We start from the raw sequence: 14,554 nt of genomic DNA on the forward strand, positions 1-14,554 counted from the left end.
TGTGGACCAACTCTATTGCTGCGCCAAGCCAATATGAGGTGGTTGGGGATGGGTGTGGGGAGAGTTTGGCGATAGATCATACACACTAAGGACAAAAAAGCCCAAGACATTTGAAACAAAGACATTTGCAGAGCCTCGTGGAACTCCTATAACAGCTCTAGTTCTTGCCTGCTATCTTCTTGGCCACAAAAGAGCACAGACCAGTTACTATAGCAACAACTCTCCTCCAAAAGTGTCCACATTAAGATGGAGATGGAAAAGATTTTCTTATTTAAAAAAGCAGAAAGAAAGAAGCTAGGTTTTTGGATATATCTGCCATCCACCTAAAGCACTGCTCCTTTTCTGAGAAGAAAAAAGAAGCTGTTATTATGGCAAACATGCTTCTAATTCCTAGCAGTTAAATCTCCAAACTCTTGTTTTAGACTCGGCGCAATCCATGCTTGTTCCAATACATCTAAGAGGAATGTATCTTCTCAAGAGGCAGAACTGTGAATTAGGGGATGAGGGACCCTAAGACTAGATGGTGAGAGCCTTGTCCACTTTGGGGCCACCTTCTGGCCTGGGAGGGCCCAGCCACCCTCGTCACCCAGCTCTGTGTCCACCATGCAGCCCAGTTGTACCATCTTCTCAGCTCTTCCTGCTGCTCCCCAGCTGTAGGCTTGTCTCAGTTGCTGCCAGGAGGGCAGTAGCTGTGTGGAATGCTTTCTGGCCCCCATGGTGTCCTGTGGCGGGAGCTGCCAGTAGGGCAGCCCTGCAGGTCTCAGTGGCTGCCAGCAAGGCAGGTTCTCAGAGCGCTTTGGCGGGAACCAGGCCCTGCTGTGGCCAAGGACCTATTCTTGGTTTTGGACTTTTCATATAAGCTTCTACGGCTTCAAGAAGAACAAAGGAAAAGGCTCTCCAAAATGAGAGAGCGGACGTGTGTATGGGGTGAGGGGAGCTCAGGCCAACCTGCCCTGCAAACTTAATTCCACCTGGGTAAGGATGATCCTTTGACATGCAGAGGACTTAGACCTCCTGTGTGTGGAGTCTGACCACCCTGCCTGTGGGAAGCAGCCTAGAGAGTCAGGTGAGGAGAACCTGCCAGACTGTTTGGAGAGAACATGGAGTCCGTGCTCGCACAGTGGGTTGGAACCTACTGAGCCCTGGGGAAGCCCAGCCCCAGTTGGGGAGCAACATAAAGGCTGACCTTCTCCCCTACTGGGAAGAGCAAACAGAGACAGAACCCACAGATCTGGTTAACAGAATGCTGGGTGAGCCCAGGGCCAGAGAAGTGGGAGCCACAGGAAAAAGTTCACCCTGAAATCCCCACTGAGGTTGACGCTGGGCTTCTGGAAATTGCCCCAGGACTGGGACACGAGCAGTGCCCAGGGCGTAAAACGTGGGTTCCAGAATGCTAGGGAAGGCCTGCTGGGACCATCATGGAAATCAGAGGCATGTGATAGGCTGGGGCGTACATCAGGGCGGGGCTTACAAAACGGACAGGTGGGTGGGCGTGGCCCCGGGCACTAGTAGGGGAGGGTGGAGTCGTCCCACTCCAGCTGGGCTTGCCTGGCTCCACTCTGCCCGTGTCTGCCCCTGCCCGCCCCTTCCTCCTCCTCTTCTTCACTGCCCTCGGACTCGCTGCTGCTGGAGCTGTCTTCCTCCGCTTCTTCCTCCTCCTCCTCTTCCTCGGTCTCCTCTTCCCCACGCCCTGGGGCTCCGTGTTTCTGGATGTCAGGAGAGAGAAGGGAAATGCTCATCATGGATCAGACAGAAGCTGTGTTGGCGCTTATGTCTCTCTCTCCATTAAGGAGATAATTAGGGCCCCTTGGAACTTCTTCCCTTAATGCTAAACCCTTGGGCCAGGAGATGGACTTTGGAAGGGAAGTCCTCTGGAGAAAGACCAGTCGGAGGACTAAGGAAAAGGCAAGAAATGGTGAATTCCAAGACCCAGACTTAAGTGAATTGTTGTGTTTTAGGTACTGCACATTTAAGTTGATCCCATCCATCATCCAGTGAACCTTTTGGGCTAAGGTTTTGTCGTTGTTGTTTTGTTTTGCTTTAAATTTTTGGTGAGACATCTCTGGTGGCTCAGATGGTAAAGAATCTGCCTACAGTATGGGAGACCTGGGTTTGATCCCTGGGTCAGGAAGATCCCCTGGAGAAGGGAACCCACTCCAATATTCTTGCCTGGAGAATTCCACAGACAGAGGAGCCTGGTAGGCTACAGTCCATGGGGTCGCAATGAGTTAGACACGACTGAGTTTCTAACACTAACACCCATTTTTGGCAGAACCCCACAGCATGTGGGACCTTGGTTCCTTGACCAGGGATCAAATCTGCACCCCTGTGCATTGGAAGGTGGAGTCTTAGCCACTGGACCACCAAGGAAGTCCTGGGTCAAGGTTTGTTTTCTGGCATTTCTGGAACCTATTTACATGGAACTTTCCAAGTCTTTAGTGACTTGCTTCTCAGTGAGAGAATGACATTTAAGTTTGTATCCCTTTTCCAGGTGGGAAAATAATGTCTCCGACTCAGGTGTGCTGCCCCTCAAAAATACTCTTTCCGGAAGGACAAAGTTCACAGTCCTCATTTTGCCTGCCTGCCCTTCGTCACCTGACTTGTGTCCTAAACTCCATCCCACTCTTTTCCACTCTTATCCCCTCCCTTGAGCTTTTTGGGAATTCCAGTAAAATCTGATATCTGGATTTATCCTTTGAGTTGATGAACTAGCCATAAAAGACACGTACCCATGCCTGTCTTCATCCCTTTTCTGTAGTGTTTTCTCTTCTACCTTTACCTGCCCCTAAATCCTACCCCTTCTTCAAGGTCTCTCTTAGGCTCCAAGAAGTCTTCCCTGGACACTCCAGCCACAAAGGCTTGCCCTACTCCTGCTTCACTGACTGCCAGGTTAGCCCTTGGCAAGCTCACTCTGGTCAGGTAATCAGCTTCAGGCACAATGATCTTGCATCCCACACCCGAGGCTCAGTTCTGTGAGGGTGGAAATGCTGGGGTCCCACACTGATGCACTCAGCACTACACCTCAGCACATGATGGAAGCTGCATCAGCCCACTGGCTCTGAAACTGAAGCATGAGGCCAGGTGAGGGGGAAACTGGGGACAGGCTAGGACACTTCATTCCTCAGTGGCACCTTGATGGCCAGTGGCCACCTTGTTTTCCTGCTCCAGCCTCTCCGTCCACCCAGCACCCCTTGGCAGACCAGAGGGCACAATGGAAGTGGCTTTTTTGGTGTTCATATGCCCAGACCAGGAGCACTGGACACTCATGTGTAGATTTGGGGAGCTGATGGCCAACTGGGACAATAAGAACTTTAGAATCAGGCAGTGGTGAGTTCGAATACTGGTGCTGACATTCCCAGTTATGGGAACCTGAACACTTTACTTTGCCTCCCTGAGTTGGTCCCACATTGGTAAATGAGGATTGGGACTCCTACGTCAGAGGTTGCTGGGAAGATTAAATGAGGTGATGTGTGTACTGAGGACCCAGGGCAGTTCTGACATGATGGGTGCTCAATAAATGGCAGGTATTAGCATTGTGTTTTTGTATTTACCTACTCTGAGCCTCTAAGTGAGCTTTGCAGGCAGATGGAGCATAGCCACCTAATTTATACTGGTAGCCAATAAAAAATTCAATCCTGAGTCCCTGAGTATGAGTCAGCTCTGAGTTAAAGATTATGGGAGAGGCCAGGGACAGACACCACTTTGCTGCTTGGCTTAAGAAATGTCTGGTTCTTAAGAAATGTTTGTTGGCTGAGAGCAGTTCACAGGTTTTTGAGCAGTGCGTGCAGTGGGTGGGAAAGTGTGGACCGTTCAAGTTGAGAGGGCTGGAGGAGCCCAGAGAAGGGAAGGATGAGTGGGATTAGGCTAGCTGGACAGGGCTTCTGGCACAGAATGGATGGAACCCAGTGGAGGAGAGACATCCCACTTCAAGCTGCCAGTCCCTGCCTGAGGATCACCTCCATGGGGTTGACCGTGATAGTGAGTGCAGAATCGTCCCAGTCCATCTCTGCTTCCTTGGCAGCCTCGGTCTCTTGGATGAAGTGCTGGTGGGCGATCCGGACCCGGTACACGCCCATGGCCACGACAAACACTAGCATGCACACGGAGATGATGATGACCACTGTGGCAATGCTTGGGACCACTGGAACGAGGAAGGAATTCGCATGACATAGTGAGCAAAGGACTAGCTTACTCTCGGGATACAACATGATTGAAACATTCATGTGTAGCTTAAAATCTGTCTACATGTACCTCAGCTGGAGGACTCCGGGTCAGCACCTTAGTCTCTCTGGGCTTCACTTTTGTCGTCTATCGATAATGTAATAGACTTAATCGTATGTTTATTGCCTGCACCTATGTCTCTGTTTCTGCTGTGTAAATAAGATCATCTATACCATTTTTTCCAGATTCCACATATATGCTTTAATATATCATATTTGTTTTTATCTTTCTGACTTACTTTACTCTGTATGACATCTCTAGGTCCATCCACATCTCTACAAATGACTCAATTTTGCTCCTCTTTATGGCTGAGTAATACTCCGTTGCATGTATGTATTGCACATCTTTATCCATTCCTCTGTTGATAGACATGTAGGTTGTTTCCGTGTCCTGATTATTGTAAACAACGCTGTAATTTGATACTATGTATAAAGTAGATAACTGATGAGAACCAACTGTATAACACAGGGAACTCTGCTCAGTGCTCTGTGGTGATCCAAATGGGAAGGAAATCCAAAAAGAGGGGATATATGTCTGTGTATAGGTGATTCATTTTTCTGTAGAGTAGAAACTAGCCCAAGATAGTAAAGCAACTATATAATCCCATATATATATATATATATATATATATATATATATATATTTAATGATTCCTAGCCCATGGGTAGTTGTGAGAAGTAAATGAAATCATCTATGTGAATTTTCACAAAGGCACACAGTAGGTGCTTAATAAATGCACACTCTCTTTTATCTCTTGCTTTTTCCATCAAAGTATAGGGCAGATGCCCTGAGAGCCAGGAACTGTGGAGTTCAGTCAGGACAGAGAGAAGTGCCCACCAGACAGGAGGACAATATGGTAAGTGCTGGAACAGAAGGAAGGGGGTAGGAGCCTTTTCAATATGGTGCACACATGTGTGTGAGCATATGTGAGGTGTCAGGGAAAGTTCCACGCGGCACATAGCTTTGAGTTGGGCTTAAAAAGATGCTAAATTTTACCCCAGCCCTGTGTGCAAACATCTTTTATCATACACTGCCTGTAACTTGTGTACTTGACCAGCTCCGTCCCCAGGCTGTGAGCAGCTCAGAGCCAGGCTCATATCTTCTCCATAGCCGGGTGCCCCCTTCAGTTCTGGCTGCTGCACCCTAGGTGTTGAGTCGCAGTGACCACCTGGCACCCTGAGGTCCCTCCCCCCAGGTGACCCACCTGAACTGTGCTGGATGCTAGTCTGGGGCTCCGGGTGGTGGACGGACTGGAGGAATGGTGGCTGCGCGATAAGGTGGTTGACGTGCTCACTGTCCGGGACTCTGACCTCATGGAGGACGCTGACCTGGCAAGAGCAGGGAGACGATGTTCTGACCGGGAGTGGCCGGTGGACCAGTGGTGGCAGTTTCCTGAATAAATGAGGGAGTGAATGGGTGAGCTGGGGCTTCCCTCATCACCGCAGGACTCACTCACCTCCAGGTTGAACTCATTGCTGGTGTAGCGCCCGTTGAGTTCTGAGCACTTGATCCTGAAGCGCCGGGACTCCAGGGCAGCTGGACGCCAGTTGCGGTAACGGATGTGACGCAGCACCTGCTCGTAGCGGCTCATGGAGCCCACACCTGTGCCAAGAGACCACACCGGTCCTAAGAAGGCGGAAGAGGAGTTGCTGTGGAGACAGACTGTGCCTACAGGGACTGCAGGTCTCCCTGAATTCAGCCAGGGTTAAGAGCTTGGGGTGTTTAGGGGCAGACAGTGTGCAAAAGCGAAGGTCCCAGGAACCAATTAAGCTGAAGCACAGATTTTCCATGTAGACTGGCTCTCACTGGAATGTTTGACCTCAATCTGCCAAATGCTGCTGTAATACTTGCTGAGATCAAATATGATAAGAGCCGGCTTCCGCCTAGTTTCTACAGAAGACTTCCCCAGGAATGGAATGGAAGCCAGGACCAGAGGAGGTTGGAGCAGCTTGTCCACAGAGGGGCTAGAAGTCCACGCTTTGAGCTCGTGTTCCCTCCTGACCCCCTCCTCAGGTGATGGAGCTCCCATTGCACTCACAAGTCCCTGGAGGTGAGAGGGGGCCACCGGGTCCAGGTTTGAGCACCGCCTTACCGTAGATGGAGTAACCTGCTGTGGAGTTGGTGGCGTCAAGGTGTTGCTGGTGGAGCTCACTGTGGTTGAGCTCCAAGCACTCCTGTCTGGGGTCCAGGTCCCCTCCCAGCACTAAAATGTCACAAAAATCTAAGTTGTGAAGCATTTCTTCTAAAACTGCTGATTTGGGGGCTGTGGGAAGAGACAATGAAAAATACAGGCATGAGGACAGTGCAGATATTGGCTCCCACACACCCCCTCCTCCTCCATGTCTGTACCGCAGGTTCAGGCTGGGTCAGGAGGAGAGGCTGTAAGTCCTGCCAGGTCACCATCTCTGCTCGGATGGATGTCCAGCCAGCCCCTGAGGCTGGGCAGCATGAATTTGTATGAAGAGCGTGAATATTGCAGTCAGAAGATGTGAATCTGAGTACTAGCACTGCTCCCGAGAACCTGCCTAGTTTACCCGTTGATTTCCTCATCCACAAAGAGGGCGAGGGCATTGAGAGGATGGAAATCAGCTCTGTATGATTTCAGTACCTTTAAACTATGAAAATTTGCACCTTGTTTAATATGTTCTATGTCTCCGGGTTTATAGTCTATGGGAACTTGAATAGAATTTGTATCCCGCCGTTGTGTGAAAGTTGAATAAATCTTAATTATGTTGAATTGGTTGGTAGTGCTTTTCAGGTCTACTATATCACTTCTACTTTTCTATTCATTCTATTAATTTTTGAGAGTTTGATATTGAAACTCCAACTAAAAATCTTATCTACTTAAAAAGTAATATATAGTGGAGCTGCAGTCACGAAGAGTTGGATACAACTGAGTGAGTGAACAACATATCGTGGAACTATATGTAACTTTGTTCTGTATTTTCCAAGTCTCCTGTAAATGTACTGTCCTACTTTTATAATTTGAAAAAGAAAAAAGGAAAGGAAAACAAAAAAAAGAAAATGGTGTCTGGCACAGAGTAGATGCTCAAGAAGAACTGGTCTCCTTTGGGACCAGAGGTGAGTGCCCCTCCATGAGGCTCTCGCAGCTTTCCCCACGTGGTTATGGTGTATGTCTCTGCTGTTCCCAACAGACTGTGAGCTTCTCTGAAGCACTCTGCATGACTGACTCCTCAGTATCTGACCCAGAGGCTGACAGACAGCTATAGTATGACACATTGCTCAAGTGGAGGTGCACTGTTGATATAATTAAGTAAGTAAATTGGTTAGTTTAGTTGGCAAGTCAGCCTAGCTGTCCTTGACTGATATTATGACACCCAAGTTTCCCAGAGGATATCTGAGTACTTGAATGCTAGACAGGTTGGTAGTCCTAAATTAAACTCCTACTTTAAAATAAAAGTGATTGGTGTTTGTGGAATCTTTGCTCTATGCTAGGCACAGTGCAGAGGAAATCCTGACAGGCACTAGAGGAGGTACCATCATTATCCCCATTTCCCTGAGCGGGGAATGGACAGTCCATGAACTGGGCCTGATTGCCTGGGGTTACACAAACAGCTGGGGAGGACCTGGGATGGCAACCATGACCTTCTTATGTTTTAAAGATTTTTTTGATGTGGACCATTTTTGAAGTCTTTATTGAAGTTGTTACAATATTGCTTCTGTTTTATGTGTGTTTTTTTTTTTTTTTGCTAAGAGGTATGTGGGCTTTTAGCCCCCTGACCAGAGAACAAACCTGCACCCCCTGCATTGGAAGGCAAAGTCTTAACCACTGGACCACCAGTGCATGCGTGCTAAGTTGCTTCAGTCATTTCTGACTCTTTGTGACCCTATGGACCATAGCCCTGCAGGCTCCTCTGTCCGTGAGATTCTCCAGGCAAGAATACTGGAGTGGGTTGCCATGCCCTTCTCCAGGGGAGCTTCCTGACCCAGGGAACCCACGTCTTTTATGTCCCCTGCATTGGCTGGTTCTTTACCACCTGGGAAGCCCCACTGGACCACCAGGGAAGTCCTCAACCATGACTTTCTGATTTCATACTTTGTGAAAGTCTCACTCAGCCTCTGGGCTGTTGCTCTTCAAATATTTTTGATGTTGCAGGCATTTATTAAAAATTTTGTGATCTGAGATCATTTAAATAAGTATATTTACTCATTAAGCAGACTGTTTTATTTTGTGCATGATAAAACATTTATGAAAACAGAAATTTTAAAAGGATTCACAAAAGATGAGAGAGCTATTTTGAAATAAATATTTTATTTTGTTTAATTTTTAAGGAATACCCCAAATATTTTTTTATTCTCGCTGGATATATGTTGTTAATAAATAATTCCATATGCTTAATTTTAAAATGCTTGCCAATGTCAATGGCTTTGTATATTGTTGGCAAAATCTAAAAGCACATTAATAAATACTTAACAAAGTCTGTTATTAATAATGGTGCATGTATATCTCTCTTTCAAATGGCATATCATTTCTGGGGTTTCTCTGGAGCCATATTCTTCTGAGGTCAGGTTGGGTCATCCTTGCTCCTAGGACCCCACGTGGTTGACTGATTGCTCCCCCTAGGCAGAGGTGTGTTGACCCCACAATCTTCTTGTTCTCTCATGCTTGCATAATGGGCTAAATGTTCCATTGGCAGTTTCCCTGATGCCCTCTGCCTTAAAGGGACTGTTCTGAGCTGAGGAACTTACTGGAAAATCAGCCATGGTTGGTCCTGGAGGAGCTCCTTGTCTGGTTATTAGTAAATAGATAATCACCAACCATGGGCTTGCCAGTGTGTGTGAGAGGGAGCCTTAGTGGTTGGCGGTCAGGCTGGGTCAACCAGTGGTTGGAGGCTGCCCTCTGGAGGAGACATTGAAGGTAGACTGTGTTTTTCAGTAATAATAGGGAATAGGACAGAGAAGGACCTTGCAGGCCGAGGGCAGACCATGAGCAGATATGTAAACTAACACAGAGGTGTGCGGGGAGAGAGGGGTGTGTGTGTCGTTGGTACTGAAACAGCACAGTAAGTGAATCCATGGGGGCAGAAGAAGGATGCTGGGGAGGGTCACTGGTGGAAGTGCCATTAGCCTGTTTGTTTACTGCACCCACAATAATGATTATTCTTACAACCATAAAAGTAACATTTTAAAAGTACTAATAATAGCCCTCAGGCACTTGCCTACATGGTTTGCACGCACTTCTCATAAACAGAAGGTGACACGTAGACCCATATAATTGCTTGTTGCTGGATTACCTGTATGCTGATGTCAGGCCTCGAGAATTCAGATACTCTTAGCTATGGCCTGCAGCCCGTGCAATCAGAGTCTCTTCTTTTTCTGTCTGATTTTAGTCACAAATGAGGACCACAGGGAATATCACATGACCCAATGCACCTTGGAGTGTAAGTGGAAAATGGTTCTCCCTGGACAGTTGGCCCAATACCATCTATTTTTGTGAGCTTAGAAGGACAGCCTTGCCAGGCATCCCATTCCTAGGGACCAGCATGGATTAAGGCAGTGGGTAATTAGGATTATCATAGAACCAGTCCTTCAGGGACTCAGGCCCACTGGCACTAGCACATCATTAGCAGCTGCTTTTGGAGGCAGAGATGGAGAGTTGAAAATATTCATTTGGAGGAGGAGGCAAAGATGGTTCTCAAACATATTCTTCCTGTAGCTCTGGCCCCAGAGGTCTCCCGCCTTCTTTCTTTATCTTTCCATCTTTCTTCCCCTACAAGCTGAATACACTATAGATTTCAGATCAATGTAGTGTCTCTTCCTAGCAGGTAATTCAAATTACTTTTACTGAACAGCCCTCCCACCAATAAAATCACTGGAAAGAATAATTGCAAAGTTCCCTGAGAGTTGAAAGTGATATTACTGAAGGACATGTTTGCTGCTGCTAAGTCGCTTCAGCCGTGTCTGACTCTGTGTGACCCCAGAGGTGGCAGCCCACCAGGCTCCCCCATCCCTGGGATTCTCCAGGCAAGAACACTGGAGTGGGTTGCCAACGTATATATTAAGATGCAGCTCTGTTGTTTCCTTCATGCTTCTTTAGCTTTTCTTCTGATCACCAGAATGATACATGCCTACTATAGAACATTTTGCAGTTGGAGAAAAGTGAACAGTAGAAAGAAATGAGCTCTCGTTCTGCTTTCCAGAGACTGCTAGCACTAGGTGTGTTTCCTTCTGGGCGTTTTTCTGTGTATTTATTTTTCTTGACATAGTTGTGATCAGTATGTGTGTAGATACTCTGTAATTCACTTCTTGCTTTTTCTTTTTTTTTTAACTTACAGTTTGGCATAAGTGCCGCCCCTCCAGCATCATACCTCTTGTATGTTGTTGCAGTTCAGTCGCTAAGGTGTGTCGACTCTTTATGACCCCATGGACTGCAGCACACCAGTCCGTGTCTGTCTTTCACCATCTCCCTGAGTTTGCTCAAACTCATGTCCATTGACCCAGTGATGCCACGGCATCACCTCTTAGGTGGGGGTACCACAATTTGCTAAGGCATTCACTCCCCCTTGTTATGTATCTGCATTATCTCCAGGATTTTTTGTTTTGTTATAAATTGCCCCACTATGGTGAACAACACTGTTGTCCTGAAGTGTGATTTAACAAGAAACATACTTTATGTGAGAATTTAAGGTCTACCACCCCTCGACCCAGTGTATGCACCTGTACCTGTGGTCTTCAAGTCACTGGGAGCCTCAGCTTTGGTGAAGGTGCTCACAATCTTGATGTCAGGAAAGAGGATCACCCCTCTGGCACTTTCAAACTGGGCGGCGGGTCTCCAGAAGCGGTCTGTGCCGTGGAGGGTGATCTGGGGCTCGACCGCCTGCAGCACCATCACGTAGGCATCCATGTCGGGGATGCTGATACACACATCTTCTCCAAAGCACCTGGGGAAACAGCAGTCATTGCTGAAACCACCCATCATCCAATATGGACAAGGATACCTGCAGCCACCTCTAGTCCTCAGTGAGCCATCCGGACTGCTTGAGAGCCTCTGACGATGTCAGCAGACATTCGAATTTAAAGTTACATTCTTGGCTCAAGTGGTAAAGAATCCCCCTGCAGTGCAAGAGATATAGGAGACAGGGTTCAATCCCTGGGTCAGAAAGATCTCCTGCAGTAGGAAATGGCAACCCACTCCAGTATTCTTGCCTGGGAAATCCCATGGACAGTGGAGTCTGGTGGGCTACAGTCCACAGGGTCACAAAGAGTCAGACATGACTGAGCATGAACACATATAGTCAAAACTCCTAGCAATCTAGGGACATAAAAAAAGATTGACTTCTAGGAGAAATGGGAATTTTCTAAACCCAGCAACAAGTAACCATTAAACCTTTAATTATCCTTTAACAAAGTAATCAACAGCAACATTAATTAGACAGCAACTGCTGGCTCTGTGCATAAGGATTTAGTAACAAGTTGTCATCTCGCTGGTTAGTTACAGCCATCTTACTAGGTGAGACGCCAGGGCTAGTCTCCCCTGTCTGCTGGAGCGGTGTATGCGTTCTCTCTCTATGAGGGTATCACACACGTGCGTGCCTGTTCAGATGTACCAGCAGACTGCTATTGTAACCACACTCCTTTGTCCTGATGCACTGCCACAAAAATGTCTGGGAGCCAGGGTAGCGTGACAACAAGAGCAGAGCCTGGGGAGTGAGACAGGCAAGCGTCCACACCCAACTCTGCCACTCCTGGGCTCGGAGCATCTGGGCAGGGAGCACAACTTCTGTGAACCTCAGTCTCTTTATCTATACAATGGGACAATGATTACCTTATAGTAGTAAGGCTTGAGTGCAGGTGACATGTAGATAGGAAGCCACCCAAGAGCCTGAATTGTGGTTGGAGCTCAGTAAATGCTGATAGACTAACACTCCCGTCAGACCTCATCAGGCATGTGTGTCACTGGCATACTTTGCTGCTCCTCGCGACCAAGACCCAGGCTACATGGAGAACCCTAGGGTCTAGATGGATGCTCTGGGAGTGATGGTGGACTCCGGCTGGTGGCAGCCATCAGCTTACATCCTTTGGCAAGGTTCCTGGGGGAAGGGTAGGCTGAGCCACTCCATCCTCTCCAGGGTGGGCTAGGTGTGGGCATGGTGGTGGGCTCTTGCTCCCACTTTTTTTGGCCTTTGTGGCCCCAGCAGCCCCTCCCCTTGCAGTTTATGGAAGCCTGGTCCTAGAGCTGGAGACCAGCAGTCTGGTCTCTCTTCACTACAGTGTAGGGCTGACCTGGAGGTCAGCTACCTGTTCCCTATTGTAGCCTCCAGGGATTATCTTTAGTGTGGAGGTGGGAACACTTTCTCCATCACTAGAACTGTTGGATGTATTTGCCATCTGTGAGCTCTGTTTTGGCATCTGTCCCAGGCCCAACAACATGGTAGGCAGCAGACCCATCTTTCCCACCCTTCTTGCTGTCTGTCTTTCTGGGTCCTCCTAATAGCTCCAGGTGCCAGGTGATTCCCTTTGTGCTTCTCAGGAGTTTTTCTGGGATCCCTTTCCTAGTGGCCCTCCCAGGCAGATGTTTGGCTGAGAAACAATTTGATAGACGAGTAAAGGTGTTATCTAAATGTCACAGTGATAGTCTCATCTCCTTAATTTAACTCTGATCCCTGGGGACAAGAAGTATGCCTTCTCTTTCTCTTGCATACTTATTGTATTTAGCAACTCTATCAAGGCTAGGTTGGTTAATTTTAATTCAATTTACATTTGTGAAGCATGATACTATACATAGAAAAATCCTAAAGATGCTACCCAAATCTATGAGAACTAATAAATGAATTCAGTAAATTGCAGGATACAAAATTAATATGCAGAAATCTGTTACATTTCTATACACTAACAATGATCTATCAGAAAAAGAAAAAGAAAACCATTTACAATTGCATCATAAAGAATAAAATACCCAGGGATAAATCTAATTAAGAAGGTAGAATGTCTGTAATCAGAAACTACAAGACACTGATGAAAGAAATTAAAGATGTTACAAATGAATGGAAAGTTATGTATGGCATGTTCATGGATTCGAAGAATTAATATTATTAAAGTGACCATCCAAGTCAATCTACAGAGTCAATGCAATCTCTATCACAATGCCAAGGGTATTTTTTTTTAACCAAACTAGAACAAAAAATTCTAAAATTTGTATAAAACCTTTCTCAAAAAGCCAAAACAGTCTTGACAAAGAGGAACAAAGCTGAAGGTCACTGAAGTCACTCCCTGACTTCAGACCATGCTGCCAATCTAGAGTGATCCGAACAGGCGTGGTTCTGGCACAAAGAAAGACATGTAGTCCAATGCAACAGAACAGACAGCTCAGAACTGAGCTCACGAGAGATGGCCAACTAATAAATGACAAAGGAGGCAAAAATATAAAATGAGGAAAAGACAGCTTCTTCAACAAATGATGGAAAAACTGGACATGTAAAAGAAACAAACTGGACTACTTTCTCACATCATATACAAAAATAAACACAAAATGCGTAAGACCCGAAACCGTAAAACTCCTAGAAGAAAACACAGAAAGTATGCTCTTTGACATTGGTCTCAGCAATATTATTTTGGATCTGTCTCATCAGGCAATGGAAACAAAATCAAAAATAAACACATGGGACTATATGCAACTAAAAAGCTTTTTGCACAGTGAAGGAAACTCTCAACAATATAAAAAGGCAGCCTAATGAATAGGGAAGATATTTGCAAATGATGTATATAGTAAAGGGGACTTCCCAGGTAGTAGAGTGGTAAAGAATCTGCCTCCCAATTCGGGAGACACAGGAGATGTGGGTTTGATCCCTGGGTTGGGAAGATCCTCTGGAATAGAAAATGGCAACTCACTCCAGTATTCTTGCCTGGAAAATTCCATGGACGCAGGAGCCTGGTGGGTTGTAGTCCATGGGGTCACAAAGAGTCAGACACGACTGAGCACATACACTATATAGTAAGGGGTTAACATCCCAAATATGCAAGAAACTCTTACAACTCTACAGCAAAAAACAGATAACCCAACTGAAAGATGGGCAGAGGACCCGAACAGGCATTTTTGCAAAGATTTACAGATGGCCAACAGACACATGAAAAGATGTTCAATATCAGTAATCATCAGGGAAATGTGAATCAAAACCACTAGGTACCACCTCACCCCTATCAGAATGGCTAATATAAAAAATAAAATAAATAATAAGTGTTGGTGAGGATGTAGAGAAAAAGAAGCCTCTATGCACCACTGGTGGAAATGCAAATTGGTGCTGCCACTATGGTAAGCAGTATGGAGGGCCCTCGTAAAAACTAAACATAGGCTTGCTGTATAATCCAGCAATTT

At 46.6% G+C, this 14,554-nt stretch overlaps 1 protein-coding gene across 1 annotated transcript in view; it reads right to left on the reverse strand.

Moving 5' to 3' along the window:
* Nucleotides 1–1,505: 1,505 nt before the first annotated feature.
* Nucleotides 1,506–14,554, reverse strand: part of CLSTN2 (calsyntenin 2) — a 731,451-nt gene continuing 718,402 nt past the window's right edge. Inside the window, exons 12-17 of the mRNA XM_052642128.1 lie at nt 10,906–11,123; nt 6,314–6,484; nt 5,678–5,823; nt 5,426–5,549; nt 3,957–4,141; nt 1,506–1,706 (exon numbers count right to left, since the gene is read on the reverse strand). Coding sequence (XP_052498088.1) covers nt 1,506–1,706; nt 3,957–4,141; nt 5,426–5,549; nt 5,678–5,823; nt 6,314–6,484; nt 10,906–11,123 — 1,045 coding nt within the window. The remainder of the gene's footprint in view (nt 1,707–3,956; nt 4,142–5,425; nt 5,550–5,677; nt 5,824–6,313; nt 6,485–10,905; nt 11,124–14,554) is intronic.

This window comes from Budorcas taxicolor, chromosome 1, assembly GCF_023091745.1.
Source record: "Budorcas taxicolor isolate Tak-1 chromosome 1, Takin1.1, whole genome shotgun sequence".
NCBI lineage: Eukaryota > Metazoa > Chordata > Mammalia > Artiodactyla > Bovidae > Budorcas > Budorcas taxicolor.